Source organism: Mytilus edulis, chromosome 1 (assembly GCF_963676685.1).
Source record: "Mytilus edulis chromosome 1, xbMytEdul2.2, whole genome shotgun sequence".
In the NCBI taxonomy this organism is placed as follows: Eukaryota; Metazoa; Mollusca; class Bivalvia; order Mytilida; family Mytilidae; genus Mytilus; species Mytilus edulis.
The window spans coordinates 68,977,588-68,999,084 of NC_092344.1; the positions used below are offsets into that span (position 1 = coordinate 68,977,588).

Consider the following 21,497-nt stretch of genomic DNA (forward strand, 5'->3'; position numbering starts at 1 on the left):
ATGGATGGATTCAAATTGTATGTATCTAATTCCTGGACCATTCCTCCTCATGGTTATGATCTCTGCTACCAAGATCCTGCAGGTTATCCCTATCCAGCTCTCACTCAGACTATTTCATGCAATCAACTTGGACAATACGTCATTTATTATGATGATGTTCCGGCACGCGGTGAGAATGGGAGTGTTATTGAATTGTGTTATGTTGCCATAAATGGTTAGTTAATATTAAACTGTATGGAAATATTCTCTTATGTAAATAAAAAAAAATGAAAAGATTTCTTTTTCAAAAATAAGGTTGAACACAACAATCATTTGAATAGATTTAAAGGTGAATTACCGCTAATTGATTCGCGTTGTCGCCACAAGCCTAATGTATTAATGATGTAATTCAATAACATATTTTAGGAATCATACGCATAAAGGAATGCTTTATTGCAAAAAGGTGGTAAATTTCCTGAAATTTCAAAAACAATTGCAAACAGTTGACCAGTTTGACCATTCTAAACCAATTGTTAACATGTTAACCTGGCGTAAAAAGAAAAATATGCTATTAAATACTAAAAAAGGCATATGTAAACCTTATGCAATAAAATGTACTAATATAATTTGTAATTGTCACTTATTTTTTGAATTTTTTTAATTGTTCCCAGGTTGCAAAAAGAATTTTTGGGGTATCAACTGCAATAATTCCTGTACAGAAAGTTGTATAGAGAAACATTGCTATCCAGGAAATGGTTCGTGCGTCTTAGGGTGTAACACTAAAAGCTGTATGAATGATGTTTGCGATAAAAGCACTGCAATCTGTACCAATGGTTGTAAGGAAAGACGAACTGGATTTTTTTGCAACAAGTGTAAGCAATTTGATACCTCAAGTTTGACTTGAGATGAAACCTGCACTATGGTTTTGTATTAATTGAAATTTATTCAATGGAATTTTCACTGCAGACATAATCAAATGAACTTTACAATCGAACATAAAACATAAGGCAAATTAATTTTCCGATTAGTCAACATATCGTGCAAGGAATACTGCAATCAAAACTTATGATTCCCATATGACAATGTTAAAAATGATTAGATTCTGAGCATTATAGTTAACTAGCTCTATATGTAATTCCATAATTACAAAATAGGAAAGAAAAGAGAAAGAGTGTGAGAAATACGTATATAATATACAAACAGACACCCAAACAAACCAGCAGACAGACAAACAGACAGACAGATTATACGAGCGATATACTTTTTTAGCTGACGATTGAATTTCTCTTAGAAATGCTATAAATGCAATAAAAACAGCGCTACTACGTAAAACTTATTTTTGAAAGCACGCCATGACGGATTGTACAAACTGTAAAGAAGGGTAATTAGACAGAAAAAATTAAGTGCAATAAAGTGTCCTTGCTTGTCAACCCTCTTTAGTTACTAAAAAGAAATTACTGCATTCAACTAATGTTAGGAAACATGTTCCTCTACAAATTAAAACTGTGATACAGGTAAATAGGTATAAGACGATAAAAATCAAACGTATCTGTACAGTAGATCGCAACAAGATATGACATATATATTTATTAAAAAGGCCATTCAGAGGGAAGCAGTATTTGGTTTTTCTTTCGAAGTGTAGTTGAAATGCAAAAAATGAGGGCAAGAGTCGTTGTTATCAAAATTAGGTTTTTTTTGTCAAAAACATAATTCACAAAACAAGCGTATGTAATGGACGTCAAACCTTGTTCCTGTGATAGCCTTCGTCGACTTAACTAGAGACACCACGTTTGAAAAGCCAAACACACAACGTTAAAAACATCGAAACCAAAATCTTTATCATGGATTCATTTATTTTCCTGTATATACATTTTCAATGAATATATAGATGGTTTTATTACTTTTTTGGGGAATTGACAAATGAAATTGAGAATTAAAATGGAGAAACAGCATACAGACAACAACCTAACCAAACAGCAGAAAACAGCTCAAGGCCACAAAAATTTACATTTGTATGTATATATATATATATATACTGTCTAAGCAAAACATCCACTATTTTATTGGGTAGTGTGTCAATTGAAACATCTCACATTTAATGGCATTTTTACAAAGCGATATTTATACATTACGGGATTGGTACATGCACACAGACCGCTTGGTCATTTGTTTATTTCAGAATATAACTATTACTTATGATTTTTCTATGACAGATAATCTTGCGTATGATGGTGTAATATCACAGATTCCAAGTGGAAGTAAACCGGCAAATCAAGCAAATGACGGCAATCAGACATCTTGTCTCGAAACAGTTGGAACAAACGTACGATTTCAGGTTGACTTGAACAATATCAACATTGTGACAAATATTTATCTAACAAGCAAAGGTATGTTAATAGTTGACCAAATAAAACATTCTACTTAATACACCAAACACCAACTAACCTTTCCTTCAGAATGACCATTTGCTAACTTAATATCTTTGCGATTAAAATAAAAAGAGACAAATCGGTTTTTACAAATTGAGATATTTGATGTCTAAACATGATTTCAGAGTTTGTTTGGTGTATGTGAACATAATTATAAACGTTTGATCTAACTATAACACTCTCCTACACATTGCACAATACGAACAGTGTTGATATTAGCATTTTGTATAAAGAATAATATATATGTATATAAATTTTATAAATCAATCGATGACTAATCCAGGATATAGGCATATGTATCGGTTAACATAGTTCAAACGTTGCCTGGTTTGTTGCACCAAACGCTGGAAAAAGAACAATCAAAGATTTAATTTTGAAAATTCTATGAAAGATGACACTGTATAAAATGGTATCATCTCACATATTTCCAGTGCTAGTAAACTGGCTCATCTAACAAATTTAGATCAAAAATCGTGTTTCGTAACAAGGTCACTAAAGTACGGTTTTTGATGATTAATGGAGCGAAATCAGAATAAACAAAATATATTCAAAATATGTTTTATAAGAACAAACAATGCCCGATTTCAATTGAAAACTGACAAAGAGATGATAAGAGTCCACGAAGAATCACACAATACACTATGGGTTAGGGAGGAATCCCACGAACAACAGCAATGTATCCGACAAGAGGGGCATCCGTTTTGTTTGTATTTCGAAAGTAGATTAAGACAAGAGAGGAAAAAGATATAAAAGTCATATTCAAATTCATCAGTCGATAAAAAGACACTAACATGGCAAAAAAAAACGACGAAATGAAAAATTATATCAATTAATCAAAAAACACAACATAGACAGCTTAATTAAGACCATGCAAATAGGTGATGATTTCGGTTACTCCGAAGGGGTAAGCAATTCCTGATCCACATATCACACGGGTCGTGTTTCTGGTGTAAGGACATTCCAGGAGATGGGCTGGTTTGCTGAGTCATGTTCGAGAAATTAGAACGAAACTGTAAAAGACTGGGATATAATTGTAAATTGAAAATCAAGTATTGCCACTACCTGATAATTAATTCGAAAAGACACAAATAAAAACATGATCAAACAAACAAAAAAAATGTTAAAACAATAATTATACATTGTTTTCACCATATATATATATATATATAGCAAAGCAAATCACTTAACAAAAAAAAACTGAAAACAGATCATGACAAAATTTATCAGTATTATATGTTATCATTTTGTACAATACTATTATTCTCTAAATAATTAAATTAAGATTAGTTAATATTCGTTACACAATTGATGACTTTCACTAACTTATGATAAACAACACGTTATTTGACTACATCAAACGCGTTTTTTGTATTTTGATTATATAATAATATAAATATTTTTTTCAGTTAACAGTACAGTAAAGGGTCTTGTCCATAAATTTTACGCATCAAATTCTAGCGGTGACCCAGAAAAGGGAAGTATTTTATATCAAGGAGAATATTTACCAAGATATCTCAGTGTTAGTTCCGTTTTCAGATACTTTACATATATACCATCTATAAAAAGTGCATTGGTGCATCTTGAAATTTGTGAGATTGGAATCGTTGGTAAGTATATGAAACGAAATAAGTTTATTATTTTAAAATGTTAATGAATAAGGTTGAAGTCATAACGTTAATTAAATTTTTATATAAGGCAAAGGATTGCCAATAATTATCTTATTCTTGAAAGGGGTATAAATGATAGAAAAAGGTCGAATTGATTCTTTACGTTGGATCTACCGTCTAAACTAAAAACTTAAACAACAGCAGGACAACCGGAAGCGCCTGAGTAAGGATTTCGGCGCTCAGTGATACGGTTCACTAGACGACGTTGTCAACACGTAATGGCGGCCATTATTTGACGTTGGATTTGGCATTCCACTCTGAAAAGTTGCATTTATGACATTCTTGGATGCTTACACTTTATGCTAAACAACACAAAAGGTAAAGGTTTATTCCAGATATTTTAGTTAATTATTATCAAATAAGTCGGATCCAAAGAAATGATTTAAACGGTAAAAATAAAGTGTAAAATTATATCAAAGATGAAAATTGAAATCATTTCCTTTTCTGACATATACTAGTATTTAATCAACTATTTACTCGTGTATTACATTCGGATTTCGGTCTTAGGTATCCGCACTTGTTTCCGGAAATATTACACCCACACAAGTTGTCAACATCCGTTTTCAAACTGGTCAAGGTGTTCTTCACGATCTCCATGGAAAATATTCACGCACTCACTTCTTGCTCAGATAATAGAACATTGTAAACCTCTAACTGCAAATACGGACCAAAATGAATAAAATTCGAAAGCACGTATGATCACGTTTCATGCCGATTGTAAGTTCTCTAAAAAAAAGGGGGGGGGGTAATTTCAAGGCCCCAAATTATAGGCTACTGAGGCTACACGAATTCTGCTGAACGTCTCGGGTTCAACTTAAAAGTCCATGTACTAAATCATTGGAATGTATTTAAAGACACCTACTTTCACTGTTGGCTATTTTATACCTGGTATAATAGAATAGAATAGAATAGAATATCTTTTATTTCCATAAGAGGTACCCTCAAGGGGCATAGTGCATATACATTCATGACAATATATAGTTACAAACAATTACAAATACAATAAAGCAAAACAACAAAACAGTATGCTTTAAAAAGTTAGACATTTTAAATATTACTTACAGTATCCCAGTGTTATATTATAAATGTTTACTCAAGGCAGGTGTTTTGATAAGAAATAGCCAAGTTGTTTTAAAATATTAATAGACTCACAGTTTAATAGCCAAATAAATTTATTGACCATATCCAAGGAGTAAAAATTTTTACATTCTTTAAATATCAGATCAAATAACATGTCTCTATCCTTAGAGTATACAGGACATTCTATAAGAAAATGAAGTTCATCTTCCACTTTATTCAAATCGCATTTATCACAAATTCTTTGATGAACTTCTAATTTGGAATATCTCCCAGTTTCAATTTTAAGTTCTAACGTTTAACAAACGAATTTGGTTCCCCAGGCATAATTCAATCAGCTCTTTACCTCTAGTATCGACTGTTGTATCTCTGCTGTTTCTAACATTTAAATTGAAATCAACTGGATAATTATCATTACTAATTGGAAGATGATCTGTACTGTCCGAGGACACAAAGTCTAATAGATTACCACAACGTGCATTAAAATCCCCACAATGTAGGACATCACCCTTAGACTTGAAATGTAATATGTCCTTTTCTAACAGCTGAAGTATATCAGTGGACAGATTTTTAGTATAAATGGATTGGGCTGGTGGATCATATGCCAAGCATATTATAGTTGAAGACAAAACTTTACGACAAAAGAGATGATTTCAGCTTTCCAATTGTGAACTTTCCATTTCTAAGTAGCAACATTCCAGCAGCACCTGCATACGGGGTATATATCTCTCAATTGATACGATATTCCCGTGCTTGCATTTCCTATCATGATTTTCTTGATAGAGGTTTACTGCTCACAAGGAAGCTATTAAATCAAGAGTTCCAAATGGTGAAGTTGAAATCATCCCTTCGTAAATTTTACGGACGCCATCACGAGTTGGTTGACCGTTATGGAATAACCATTTCACAAATGATATCGGATATGTTCCTCACGTCGTAACTACAATCCCCTTCCCTTTCATGAATTTGACCTACCGAATTAGACTATTTACCGGATTTGTAATCACATAAGCAACACGACGGGTGCCGCATGTGGAGCAGGATCTGCTTACCCTTCCGGAGCACCTGAGATCACCCCTAGTTTTTGGTGGGGTTCGTGTTGTTTATTTCTTTAGTTTTCTATGTTGTGTCATGTGTACTATTGTTTTTCTGTTTGTCTTTTTCATTTTTAGCCATGGCGTTGTCAGTTTGTTTTAGATTTATGAGTTTGACTGTCCCTTTGGTATCTTTCGTCCCTCTTTTATATAAATCATGATTAAAGTTAAAATAAGATTTATCAAATTTCATCCACTGAAAGTCTTTTTGTGAGTTCACTAGCAAAGAAATATGAGGCTTTAGGGCCTGTTTGATAAATATAGCCAACCCTCCAAAATATCTACCGTTGCCAGAAATGGGTCGACAAACAGGGTAGTATTTATAACCATCTATAGAGAGGGGGGTATTATACCCTATCTGTGTTTCCGCTAGGAGAATAATATCATATGCTTTGATCTCGGACAGAAACATATCATCGTCCAATTTGTTCATACCACCATGCACTATGCCTCCAACATTCCAGAAGCAAAATTTAAGATCTTTCTTTACTTTTGGTTTACTAGAATTACATGCATTACCTTGAGATCTTGATGGAACAGATCTATTAGCTTTACTATGACACATAATAACAAGATGTTAAAATACAAATAAAAATATAAGGTAATGCTCTTACAATAAAATTGAGCAGTTATAGATAAACAATGTTCTATTGCTACAGGGTGTCTAGACAACACAAACTGCTGTATATCAAGTGTATATTTAACTTTTTATAATACTTGTTTGGTCTTAAATATTAAGTTATTTGGAGTAAAAGATATTCAAACTTTCTAATTTTTATTTTTTTTTAACAAATACTAAAAACAAAACAGAAAGCAAAACCAAAAAAACAAACAAATTCAAATTAAAGCTTAGACTTTCTATGTACTCTAAATGAAAACAAAATTTTCTATAGGCACAGATAACTCAAAAAGTGAGTGTTTTTTTTTTTTTTTTGAGAATTTACAAAAGTAAGATATTTGTACTAAAAATGAGACAGTGTACAAAATTTAGTAATCAACCACTTGATTTGTATGGGTCAATTTACTATAATATTTCATTTGAAAAAACATTTTTGTGTCCCTGATTTCATATACACCAACATGTTATATTCATAAAAATTAAATCTTTCATAGACAAAAAATACAAAGGGAAAGCGATCACAGTCACAGATTTCTCTTTCACATATACAAAAAAAAAAAAAAAAGATAGCCATTCTCTAAATTTATATCTCATATTTTAAAAGAAATTTACTCATTGAAATTAACCACTGAATCACCCACCCATTAGGGAGCTTACACATGCATTAACATGTATCCCCATGACCAGGAATGGCAGGATATGTTACAAATTTAATATGCCTGTACAATTTCTTTATATCCATCAAGTTATATTAATCCTATAGGCTATAGTCATATATATATATATATATACAAACTAATTAGAAATGATAATCCATTGACAATACATTGTAGTAATTACTTTAAAAAAATGTACCCCAACTTCATTAATATCATAATATTATCCAATTAATGGTGTTATGACAGTGATGGTTCATGAATTTAAATTAAAACTAGGTTGTGAGTGCCCCCAAAATGTATAAAATTTCAGCTTGCATTGTACAATTGACATGTTAGATATTTATGTACACTATTATAATACATGTATGTTTTATTTGCCTGTAACTTTTATGTTTTGAGCAGAAATGCTAGAGCATAACAATTTCTAATACATAATAAATATATAAAATTGAGAATGGAAATGGATAATATGTCAAAGAACCAGCAACCCAAACAAAGAGCAGACAACAGTCGACGGCCACCAATGGGTCTTCATTGGAGCAAGAAAATATGTTTTTTTCTTGGTCATTTATTTGGCAAATTTATATTCATGTGTTGATAATAACAATGCAAAGTTTAATTTTGCTTTGAATAATTTAGTATATATTCAGCTTATTTAGTAATTGTATGTACATTTGCTTTATATATACAGGATGGAGAAAGATGTTCACTATGAATCAAAAATTCAAAACAGAGGACTTTTATATATCAACAAAAACAATTGCAGTACATGCACATGTATGATTGATCTACATACAGCAGGAAAACAGTAATCAAATAGAGAGTCAACAACCAGTAATGTCTAAAGCAAAATTATTTTGTTAATACAAAATAATATGACTAGAATATATTAAGGTTAAGTAATCCAAATGTGTTTGTTATGGGTAACAACAGTGGGTTATTTACAATGCGCTATGATTTCAATCCCTCAAATATGAAACAAAAACATGATAAGACATTTTCATGATTATGTATTAAAACTATTTTGATAAGGAAATAGACTGTAAATATCTTACATTTAACAGTCAGACAAGAAAATTGCCAATGGAATAAATTGGGAATGGAAGTTAAAATTTATAGTTTATATTTATTTATGAAATGCACATTTATAGGTCAAATCATACACAGACTTGAAGGCCAAATGGTATACTTTTAATAGTTTAAAGATTTTATACTTTTATCTATGCTGTATAATTTCAATATAGTTTCATTTGGATGTAAAACCAAATTTCAAGAATGAAGGGTACTGTAATTTAAAATTAATTTATAAAGATAAAAAAAACAATATAAGGGAATTAACTCTTACTTGATGTGCATCATATTCATGAGAATGAAGTGGTTTAATAAAATTGACCATTTTCTTCAGATAAGAGAATGACTTAAGCAGACCATATTTTGGTCAAAGATGCCAATAACAATGAAATATAATATAATTTAATTATCATTCATCATTACTTTTCAATTGAATCAACAAACTTAATTTAATAATAACAAAATATTTTTTTTTATTTTCAGTACACAACACATCCTGTCAGAAAAATAATTTTACTGGAGGATGAAAATTTTGATACCTGGAATCAGCAAAATTTATATGAAATTTGTTATGAGAGATATATTCATGTACAGAATGGTAACCGATGTGGTTCAGGAGTTATTAGCAGACATTTTTGTTGAACTTGTGCAGGATTTGAATAAATGAAACTTAACTCAGTCTTAAGCTGACTATGGGCTCAATGTGTAGTAAAAAGAGGATTTTGAAATATGCAAGACTCATCAACATTAAAATGTGCATAAGTGACAGTGAAATGTCACCATATTTAGTAAAAAATTCAGATTATTGTCTCAGTTGTTTTTATGAAAAAAAAATTTCAAAGGAATATCACTGTTGTATAATTTATAAGATTCCTCATTTTTGTCGAGCCTGCGAATTTTGTTGCAGAAAGCTAGACAAAGGGACAGTGATCCGGCTGCTAAGGCGGCGATGTTAGATAATTACTTAAAAGCTCTATATTTTAGAAGGTTTAGGACCTGGATGCTTCATCCTTGGTATATAGATGCCTCATGTTAAGAAGTTTCCGTCAGTCACATGTCCAATGTCCTAGACCTCATTTTCATGGTTCAGTGACTTCTTGAAAAAAAGGATAAGATTTTTTGTAATATTAAATTCTCTCTCATTATAAGTTATAGGATAACTATATTTGGTATGTCATATCTTCGGGGTCCTCATGCCCGTCAGGCAGTTTTCAATTGACCTCGACCTCATTTCATGGATCAGTGAACAAGGTTAAGTTTTGGTGGTCAAGTCCATATCTCAAATACTATAAGAGATAGGTCTAGGATATTTGGTGTATGGAAGAACTGTAAGGTGTACATGTACAACTGGCAGGTGTCATCTGACCTGACCTCATTTTCTTGGTTCAGTGGTTATAGTTAAGTTTTTGAGTTTTGGTCTGTTTTTCTCTTATTCTGTATGCAATAGGTCTACTGTATTTGGTGTATGGAATGATTGTAAGGTGAACATATCTAGCTGGCAGGTGTCATCTAACCTTGACCTCATTTTCATGGTTCAGTGGTCAAAGTTAAGTTTTTTAGTTTTGGTCTTTTTTCTAATACTATATGCAATTGGTCAACTATATTTGGTGTATGGAAATATTTTATGATCAACCTTCAACATTTATTTTAGCAGAACCAATAACGTATAGTAAGCTACATATACAAAAGACCCCTAAATAACATGACACAAGACGACCTGAAAAGGAATATATTCTGTGTCTGTATGCAATAGTGAAATATATTTAGAAATAAAATCATATGATGCAATGGATGCAAATTAATAAATAGTCAATCTAGAAAAAAATCCTATAGATCCCCAATGTTATGGTTTATGCGGTTTATTAAAAAAGTTGGCAACAAACTTTTACATACTTCATTCAAATAATTTACAGTAAACAAAATAACAAAAAAAAATGAACAGGTACCTTTGAATGGATATAAAGGTAAAGCACCTAGGACAGACAAGCAATTGTTTGAAAGACTCATTGTTGAAGGCCGTACGGTGACCTATAGTTGTTAATGTTTGTGTCATTTTGGTCTTTTGTGGATAGTTGTCTCATACCACATCTTCTTTTTTATATTAGCACTAAAACAAACACACCAGGATTCTCTTTGAATTCCCACCACCTAGTCATACCTAGAAAAGCAAATGGTCACCCCCTCCCCTATGCAAGATATATTACTATATATTTGTAGTACTAATATAGTAATTATAAATAATCATTGTTCTAAGAAACTGCAGATTTGAAATAAGTAAAGTCAAGTAGATATTGAACCTTAACTGCAAACCAGAAATTGAGAACCATAAGCCCCTAAAAATCACGCATGTCTTTGATAAAATTAAAAGAGCACCCCACCCCAACCCCCTTTTTGACCCAAAAAAGGAAACAAAACAAAACACATAACGATAAATGTATTAACGAACGAAAAGAAAATTATGAAAGAAATCAATATGACCAAACAGAAAAGTTGTTCATTTTAAAAACTCAGCGACCGGTAACCTGGTAACAACATGCACGAAATGAATCTTGATCAACTACAAGTACGATGTCAACAAGTCAATCTCATGGTGATGATGTAGGCCTCAAACTGTTAGTTTACCAAGTAAGGCCTGTTTTGGTATAACGTTGATATGGATTCAACATATTGCATGACTTTCTTGACATTAAGATAAACCAAATTGACACAAAGAAGAAAAGATTCCAACTTTTATGACATTTTCGGCGCCGGAAATTGACAACGTTGAACTATGTATTGACACAACATCGGATGGGATCGATTCCGGCATATTCTGTTAAACAAATCAGTAGCACTTAAAATTTATTGATGTCTTAAAATATATTCATTTTGTTTCAATGATATTTATTTGATAATTAATTTCGAGAGATGAATAGCTATCGTGTACTTCAGAATCAAGGTGAAAGGATGACCACGCCCCCATAGTGGGGACATACAAAATAAAGATGACCGTTCTCCATTTCTACTCGATAGAAGTGCCTAATTTTTTCATAACATCTGCATTATGTACCAAAGATTATAAAATGAAAGTATAAAAAAAATCGAGGCGGAGATTTTTTAGAATCATCTAATAATTATAGCAGACCAATAGACGTAATAGAGAAATAGGCGAAAATGGCGTCTTCTTCATTTTCGAAAAAAAATCTATAATTTTACAATTTATTGACACATATTGATATTTTTATAGGGGTTACATATATAAGGATTCAGCTATTCTTCATAGTTGAATGAATATTTACTTTAAAAACAGAATCTTTTCCAATTGCTAATTCTACCGGCCATGCAAGGAAAAACCTTCAAAAAACTTAGACCCCTACTTTAAAATGGGTACAATTTTTTGCCCTACTTTGGACACCCCTTTTCTTTACGGATTTCGATTTGAAAAACTAGCGAAATTACGATGTAAAAAATTTAAGGTAATTGAAGGATAGGCTTTTTTTTGTACCCCTTTTTAATATCGCTATTTAATTCTACAGTGCAGAATATCGAAATCCGAAATTCTATGTTCAGATGTGAAAAAATAAGATTTTCTTTTATTTTTTTGTTCAAACATGTAAATAATAAGTAAACTCATATATTTTTCTCTTATAAATGTGCTTACAATCAACAGCATTTACCGCCGGTACTTTGCTGTAAACGAATGAAATGTTTTTACAAAAGCGCGCCATTTTTCAGCTGACGTCGGCCGACGCAAAAAAGTCCAATATTCGGCGTAGGACTACTGAGCGCCGCCGAATCACATTTTGGCCAAAAAGGCACATCCGGTTGTCCTACTGCAACATGGTAGAAATCTCCTTCTTTCCGGTTTTCAAGTTTAATGATTCATCATAAACATTATAAAGTAGCATACATCACCGCGCAAATGCGATTATCCGATTACCGAAAAGGAGAATAAGAAGTGAAACATATATCAATAACATCCAGGAACTCTTTTTCTGTCTCATATTTCGTTCTATTTTTTATTTTATTTTTTTTTAATTACTAATGCTGATGCCTCGAATAAACATCACTTTTATTTTCATTGTTATCATGCATTATTAGTTAATTGTAACTTGTGAACTCCGATAAGATTTCAATTTTTGAGTTAAATATCGATAAACTTGGTCTCCGACAAAGACAGAAGTATCTATTTTGTACCGATGTCTGTCTTTGTGTCTGTCAGCCTATCTCGCTTTAAACAATAATTGATTTAGCGATTCCTTGCAGTTCTTTATCTTTATGTTATGGTAATGACAAAAGACGACAATTTGTCTTCTTTTTTTCATTTAGTTATGGATTCTTTTTTTTTATTTTAAACTTTACTTATAACTGGAACAGACTTTGTTAATTTTCTTTTTATTCTATTGTTTTTTCTATAGAAAATATTGGGTTTTAAAGAGAAACATATATGATATATGTGTTATAACTGTACATATAATTTAATATTTGTATTTCGTCAGTAGTATACTATAATTTGTATCGAAACTAAGTTATCTTTATTTCTAAATAATTGTTCTTTTTGGATTTGCAATTGTCATACCTAAACAAAAATCAAGCTGTGTCCTATTCTACAAAATTATTTGCAAACTAAGATGACGAAAAACAACTGCGACAATTTTTAATCCAATCTTTTAATATAATAATGTCATAGAAAATCTCTTTTAGCTTATATATGATTTTTTTAAAGGATGTCCGTCTACAAAATATGGTCCACTTTGTAGTAAGGCATGTCCAGAAAATTGTCATGGACCATGTGAACTTGAAACCGGACGTTGTATATTTGGCTGCTCAAATGGATGGATTGGTGTAAATTGTGAACAAAGTATACATAATCAATCTATTTGTATATTTAAACTTTCATATTTTGCATTTATTTTACTTAATGAGTATTAACATTGGTGAGGGCATCTATGCGTAATTCCAATCAGTGTAGCATGAATGAAGACATAACTAGTACTTCCATCACAATTCTATTTTTTTAAACCAATAATACGAAAAACAACGATTAAAAGAACAAACAAAATACCAAGTTTTGATTAAAATGAAAAGATGACTGCATATGTGGAAAAAAAAGTTTCAAATAGTATTTTCAATATTAGTGATTTTTTTTACAGCGTGTAGTTCTGGCTTTTATGGAAGTGAGTGCCTTCAAAATTGTTCAATTAACTGTTTAATTTCATCGTGTTTGCACACCACTGGTGAATGCGTTGGTGGATGTAATAGCGGATGGACGGGATTCGATTGTACACAAGGATATTATTGCTTTATTTTTTTTTTCAATATGAAATCGGTGTTACTTATAAAGAGAGCAAGGTCGTATCATTTTCCAGAGAACTTAAGGTACCGATTCAAACAAAATTAGACCAATGAACATTAAAAAGCATAATACATAATGCATAACTCCATGAGAGGTTTATATCCTGGTATTGACTTTCCTAGAATTGATGTAGTTTTCGGAAGAAAGATAACTGTCAAGTCATTATGAATTTGATTGCAGATTCCAAAACATTGCGAATTTTGAAATAAAATTAAAATTCTTCAGTTATTTAGTTATCAACAGTTCTATAATGTTTTGATTAATAAAACGTTCTAAAGCTGATCATAAAAATAGAAAACAAAAAAAAACAACCAAAAACAAGCCCAACGTTTATATGACATAGCAACTTATAATACAACAACTTACATGTATAAAATTGAGGAAAGAGAATGAAAAAAATTAATTTATTCGAAGCTACAAAAATTACCATAATTTTGTTATTTGTAAGAATCTAGCATAATAACTTCTCATGGTGGTTTGAATATAGGTAAACAAATCATTTTGACTCATCTCATGGCTTGTCACATATGTCCTTTATTGATTGGAAAATCAACATTTTTTATAGCATGGTATAATACTCATTATAACATGAAGTCCTTCAAATGCTTCGAGTACACACCCGTGGTAAAATATTAATATATTGTTTGAGCTGTTCCGATCGTACTCCCAGGTCATATGTTTTTTATGAATGAGCTACCCGACGTCATAAAACGTTGACGTCAGAATATAGGCATTTTACGGGGAAAAACACGTAAGCAAACGATGCTAAAATGTGTTATATAAGTCTTTTTTTGTATACATAAAAGACATTTAAGTACAATTATCATTTAAATTTATCCAAACCTATGTAAATATGTTATTGTAAATAGTTTAAGCATGTCACTTGTTCAATTTGCTACGTTCTTTTACGTCAATTTGATAATGGGTTTATTTATGGCAACGGCAAATAATGTCTTCACCTAGAGCGCTTCGATCAAAAACAAGTGCACTATTTGTCCTATTAGAAACGAAATAATTCATGGGGGCTTGAATATATTGTGATTTTACCACGGGTTGTCCCTTTCTGCCGATATTTTACCACTTGCTATCGTTCAGGGTAAAATATTTCTAATAAAGGGCCAACCAGTGGTAAAATCACGATATATTGAAGCCCACATGAATTATTTCTTAAATATCCAAAACGCCAAACTTTTAAATTTCTTTGGTTCCTTAAAACTTAATTATGCTAAAGTATGACTCGAAATTTGTATTATGAGTCGTTTATTTGGCACACTTTGATTAAACTGGTCTTTAATACGGCAACCAGTGTTCGTTTGACTTATAAGACAAAAGGTGATTTTTTTTAATTTTTTTTTTAAATATCATTCTAGTATGTGGAGGCAGATTTCATTTTTATAAAAAGATATAGATAATTTATCTTCTGCAATAACCCAATTTTACAAGTTCCATTTACCGGACTTCTTTTCATTCAACGGACTATATTTTTGTACAAGGAAATATTTTATAAGGTTAATAAAATGAATATGTTCTACTATATAGATCATAATCTACTATCTTCGCAAATCACCTTGCGTTTTTTTTAGAGACACCAGCATTGCAGACGGAATTGAACGGTGCAGCGATAGGTGGAAGCATTGGTGTTGTCGTTACAGTTATTTTGATAATGTTAGCAGGATTGATAATTTACAAGTGAGTTCATTATTTCTGGAAAGTACTATCTTAACCAATATTATCGTTAGTCTTGTTTGTGAAACCTCAACATTTGTGCGATATAGGTCGTCATAATGGAAAGGCAGGTTAATGAAAGGTTGAATGGTTTCTTTATCATTATGAGGCTGACTTCATACGGGAACTTCCAAGAAAGAAATACAAGAAGTTAGCAATATCCTTTAACTCTACTTTCCGCTATATAGATGATGTTCTTTCACTAAATAATTCAAAATGTGGTCACTATGTTGAACGCATCTATCCCATCGAGCTAGAGATAAGGGATACAACAGATACAGTTAAGTCGGTCTCAGACCTTGACTAATATTTAGAAATTGACAATGAGGGTCAGTAGAAAACAAAACTTTACAACAAAAGAGATGATTTCAGCTTTCCAATTGTGAACTTTCAATTTCTAAGTAGCAACATTCCAACAGCACCTGCATACGAGGTATATACCTGCCAATTGATACGATAGTCCCTTGCTTGCATTTCCTGTCATGATTTTCTTGATAGAGGAATGAAAATGTACCAAATGTGTTGTCAATCAAGAAATCAAGCATCTTCATAATGTCAGTTTCAGAGAAATTTTTTTATAAATCAGAGTGATTCTTTACAAAGTAGGATGTATCCCTCCCTAAGACAAGATACTTGTACATACGTTGGCCATTCTTTTTTATGTAACAAAGCAATACCAACTCTTTAAATTTGTCTTTTAGTTTCGACAAGGGAATACTTGTTTGAAGTGTAGAAAAATCAACTGTTTTGATATAATAAGTACTATTGTGAGATGAAAGAATCTAAGAGTGTATGCACTCTTATAGATCTTTGGATTTTTGTAGTAGCCACAATTGATTCACTCCACCTCTATTATAAGCAGTTTCGCCATATCTTTGAACAATTAAGTGATGTTCCCTTTTTTCAATTTTTAAACATTGTTTTTTTTTATGTTTTAAGGACACACCAGACCAATCTCCTTTTTGCGAAAGAAAGTTATATAGATGGGTTGAAATGTCCTGTTCTTGGTATTCCTTTTTTATCCTACCTAAAACACACGGTCAATTCCGCATATTTGACTTTTAATCTTTGGGGATGGGGATGGAGAGGATTTAAATTTACATTTTTTTCAGACATTCAATAACATATAAAAATCGAAATATTGAGAAAAAAAACATTTTAATTTCTTGTTTTTATCGTTAATGTTAATGCTCTTCAACTTTGTACTTGTTTGGCTTTATAAATATTTTGATATGAGCGTCACTGATGAGTCTTATGTAGACGAAACGCGCGTCTGGCGTACTATAAATTATAATCCTGGTACCTTTGATAACTAATTATTCTTTTTAAAAATTGCATTTCTGTAAGAGAGAAAATAAGAGGACCAATGACAAATGAATGATAAAAAAAACTTATTTGTTATCTGATCTATGATAGATAGGTGTCTCTTTTGCAATCATACCATAACTATTATTTCCGATTCATACTGATTTGTCTGAAATGCGACTGAGCAATAATGACCTGACTGTAAACAATTGGTTTGAACATTACTAAATAGATTGCAATAGAACATTCTTAAAATTGAATGAAGACTGAACATGACTTAGCAATTAATTGTTCAGACGACGTTTATATTAAAATGTATGTTTCAAATAGGAATTGATGCATTTTGGAGTGTTATAATCCTCGTTTTTATACAATTTGCCACTACTAACTAACAAAGTATACATAATTCAATCGTCTCCCCAAGTGAGACAGCTCCTTGGTTTGAAAGCCAGGCGACACTTCAGACATGAAATCTAGTGTTTACTTGGTCTTTCCTAAGCATGCAACATATAGAATTAAGACAAAGGACTGTTCGGCTCGGAATCAGGAGTAATTTAAAAGATCAGAGAAAGATTATTTTTAGTATTGTAACTCTTAAAGCTGCTTGCGTTAGAGTCATTAATGTATTAAAAGCTGTTCTTTATTTGGATCAGGTGCTGTTTGTAATGTCACTTTATCAGTACTAATAAACGTTAACATTTGACAGTTGCACTAACTATCTAGAATTAACTAACAATATTTGTATTTCTAAAGTTCCTTCTAGAAAATAACTTTTATACGTTTAATGTTGTTTTTTTCAATGTATATTGGTTTATAGGAAAAGAAAAGAAAAAAGAAAAACACAGAGGTATGAGTTTTGTAGTCTTGTAAAATGTAATTATTTATTTACCAAACTTTGCTGTTTGTAAATTATCAATTTACTTAATCATGTAAATCAGAACAATAAGGAAACATTCCACAAAAACATTACTTAACAAAATATTGTAATACCAATAGTAGGAATGAATTGAGTGACATCCAAAGTATACATCAAAATAGTTAAACTTTTCCTAACTTGATTTTAGTCCATTTTAACCAATACATTATGATTAGAAAACTATTGGTTGAAATTTATCAAATTATTGACAATTAACGATTATCACAAGGTTGTAAACAATCAACAAAGAAGAATGGATATTCAGATAAGCACGTGTATATATAACAGGTATAATAACAGGTACAATAAGATATAGATAATCTTGATAACGGATCGGTGCAATGTTTACGTTTGGTTTTCCATTCGCACTTGCGTATTACGATCACCGGATATATACGAGAAAGGTCACGCTGTATACAGAAAACATGTCGGCGAAGTGTTAGCTAGAAACAAGCAATTAAAAAAGTTAATTTCTTCTAAATTGTCAAATTGTAGAATTTTCTTGAGAAAACAGTATATGTACATAAGTTTTATAATAAAAACTAGCCATTTAGTTAGAAAAGCATATGCATAATATGTTTTTTAATTTGAAGTTTCATATGACTTTAAACGATTTTCATGTTATATGGCATAAACGCGATTGTTCTTTCAATAAATTGCATGTGTCATAGCACCTTCAAGGCAACATTCAAATAGTTCGATTTTTCATTCAATCTGTTATGAAAAATAACAATGGAGAAAACAAACTATTCATTTCCTAGTTAATCGCTTAGAATAGTTTATTATTCTATCGCTAGTCCAATTCTAAAAATAAAGTACCCAATTTTGATATCAGACGACTTGTAAAAATTTTCTTCGGTGTAATTTAAAACTGCCTCTCCCCTTTTAAGTGACTCATTACAATAACTATATTATATAATTTTTTGCCACATTTTCATATTGGCAATGAAGTGGAATTAATGACTTATATGATTGTAGTTTTATTTATTTTATAACCTTGCACTTTCATGACTTGACCATGGTTTTGTACAGCAGTTTTCTAACTAGTTGAACAGTTAGGTTTGAAAAATACTAATTGAATGAATCACAGACGAAAGAAAAATGCAACATTTGCATTTAAGTCACAGTAATATTATACAGTTATTTGAATCTAATCAGTTTCAATGATTTACTCCAAACAATAGATGTGATATCTACTAAGAAGAATAGCCGAGACGAATATTTTGACACCTACATGACTAATATGGTTGATAAATAGTTGTATCAACTATAATCAACAATCAATAATCATCTTATAAAATATCTGTTTTGTCCATCTCCAGGCATTGTGTCTGGTATTTTACTAGAGATATGTAAATGTTCTTTGTTTTTATTTAAAGGGGCGCTAGCTACGAGATATATATATATATATATTAAAAAAAAATCTTTTTGTTTTTGTTTTGCTCAATCATTAATGAAATGCAAACAGTGAAATTATAACTCGTTTGATCAGCCAATATGGTTTAATTTTGTGAAAATAAGCTAAAAACATTGATAATGAATTATTCACTTGCAAGTGAATAATTCGACCTCATTGAATCCGTATTCTTGTGAACTTCAATGTAACGCCTTAGTTTGAGATGGATAACACGGGAATTGTATGTGTAAAGTTATTTTAAGGAAAAGAATGTCAACATTGAAAATAAAACAAAGGTAAATCATTAGATTGACTGATTCGATCCACAAAAAAATCATCCTTATACAGGTAAAAACGATGATAAAAAATTGTTTTTCATCTATATTATGAAATGAAATAGAACTAAAATAGTCCAACAGCACGAGTTTGCCGAATATATTTATATCTATTTTTATGTTTGAATCGCTTATATGGACTTCGAATGACTTGAGAAGTCAATCGATAATTAATAAGATGGTATCTAGTAAAAAAAAACACGAAACGGAGCTTCGTATTTTCAGTATGTGCCCTGGTAAATGTTTATTTTAGACTTTTAATAGTCTGGATAAATGTTTTACATTGTTATAAATCAAATGTGAGAATTTGATTACACTCGATGAACATGAATTTTATAGCTAGTGCCCTTTTAGTATGACATATGGTTAGGAAATATTGTCTTTATACTCAAATCGAAAAAAAATAATTTTAAATTAAAAAAAATATGTAAAAAAAATTGTTAAAAAAAAGTGTTTGGAATTTCCCTCTGAGCATAGTCGAGGCGGGAAGACATTGACACATTAAGGAATAAGAAAGGGAAAATGAACTTAATTAATAACATTTGATAAACATGGTATATAAATAACCAATTTAAAGACATAAAAGTTTAAAATCATAAAAGTTTGACCATTGGTACTTTACGTTGTCATGGTCGTGACGTGACGTTGAGGGGGGATAGGACCTTTATCGGGACTCCGGGATCTGGTGTTTTTAAGTTCAGGATTTCGGGATGTACCCCTACGGGATCCGGGAATTCTTTTTTCAAATTTCGGGATCCGGGATTTAACTTTATTTAAATTCGGGTCCTCGGGATTTCGTGTTTTTAAGCCCGGGATTTCGGGATCAGGACCCCTCCTTCCTCCTCTCTGACGTTGTTGATGAAATATAGTAGTTCCGGTAAGGAAGCGGGGCTTATAGGTTAGTTGAGGTCATTGACGTATAAACCTAACGTTTATACGTATAGCTTTATCTGTATAGTAAAATAGCTGATTGCAGTATAAATATATATAAACAGTCATCCAAAAAACCATTTTATCGATTCAAAAAATATCTCTAAAAATTTCTCCATTGAGTTATTCAGGTTTTCGGTAGGTAATCCAGGTCTTATATAAACATATCATGACCTTCCGCTGATAATAGTGTTCTAAAAAGATTTATAATACCTTTTGTCTATCATAAGCTAGACAAAATGTAGGTATAGAATTTGGAAGTTTTTTGTACTGAATCTTAAATTGCAACCTTTGAATGTGTCCATTGCATTATTAAAAGTAATTCAATACTTCAACAAAGATATAGACATTTATTAAACATAATCTATCTTATTTCAGTCGTAATGAGCAGCAACAGTATGAAGATGTTCGAATGGAAAATGAGTCTACATATCAGGATCTTACGACACGTTCAACATCAAATGAATATGATCAGATTAATGCAGCTTACGTCAATTAGTAAGTGCCAGTCTTTGTAAGAATCAGGCAATTTAGGTAAAAATTAAAACATGATTAGAAAAAACCCACCGAGCTAATCATGCTATTTAATACTAACCATCATCCTGAGTTAAAAAGTATTAGTCTTTCGTTTGTGTGTGTCTGGTAATATCAAATAAATTGGTTAAAAAATCAGTTAGAATGATAGCAAATTACAGAGTTATCTCCCCTTATTTGTTAATTTCTAGTGCATTTCAACCAAATTGTATCTTTTATTACCAGAACAGAAAATGGAAATGAATGTTATTATTGTGCATAACTACATATTATGAACTGAAATCAATGTCAAATTGGGTGGGTTTTTTTGGTCATGTTTTCACCACTGCCTGATTCTTAGGCAGATTGGCACTTACGCATCAAACATAATTACTTTCGTAGATGTATTGGTGTGTATCATCTCAAAATGAAGAGAACGTGAACAAA

The 21,497-nt window shown here is 31.2% G+C and overlaps 1 protein-coding gene across 1 annotated transcript; it reads left to right on the forward strand.

The window, feature by feature from the left end:
- On the forward strand, nt 1-21,174 carry LOC139529888 (cell death abnormality protein 1-like). Its single transcript, XM_071325878.1, has 9 exons — nt 1-214; nt 651-851; nt 2,193-2,366; nt 3,815-4,015; nt 13,301-13,435; nt 13,728-13,863; nt 15,512-15,619; nt 17,778-17,807; nt 20,916-21,174. The coding sequence occupies exons 1-9, from the start codon at nt 1-3 to the stop codon at nt 21,034-21,036; spliced, it is 1,320 nt and encodes a 439-aa protein (XP_071181979.1). The 3' UTR covers nt 21,037-21,174.
- The last annotated feature ends 323 nt before the right edge of the window (nt 21,175-21,497 follow it).

What these genes read in the sequence shown, in the direction of transcription:
- LOC139529888 (XM_071325878.1), top strand. Translation starts at nt 1, where the DNA reads ATGGATGGATTCAAATTGTATGTATCTAATTCCTGGACCATTCCTCCT. An exon ending in TTGTGAGATTGGAATCGTTG is followed by an intron (nt 4,016 to 13,300) that starts GTAAGTATATGA and finishes ATTTTTTTAAAG; the next exon opens with GATGTCCGTCTACAAAATAT. An exon ending in GAAAAAAGAAAAACACAGAG is followed by an intron (nt 17,808 to 20,915) that starts GTATGAGTTTTG and finishes ATCTTATTTCAG; the next exon opens with TCGTAATGAGCAGCAACAGT.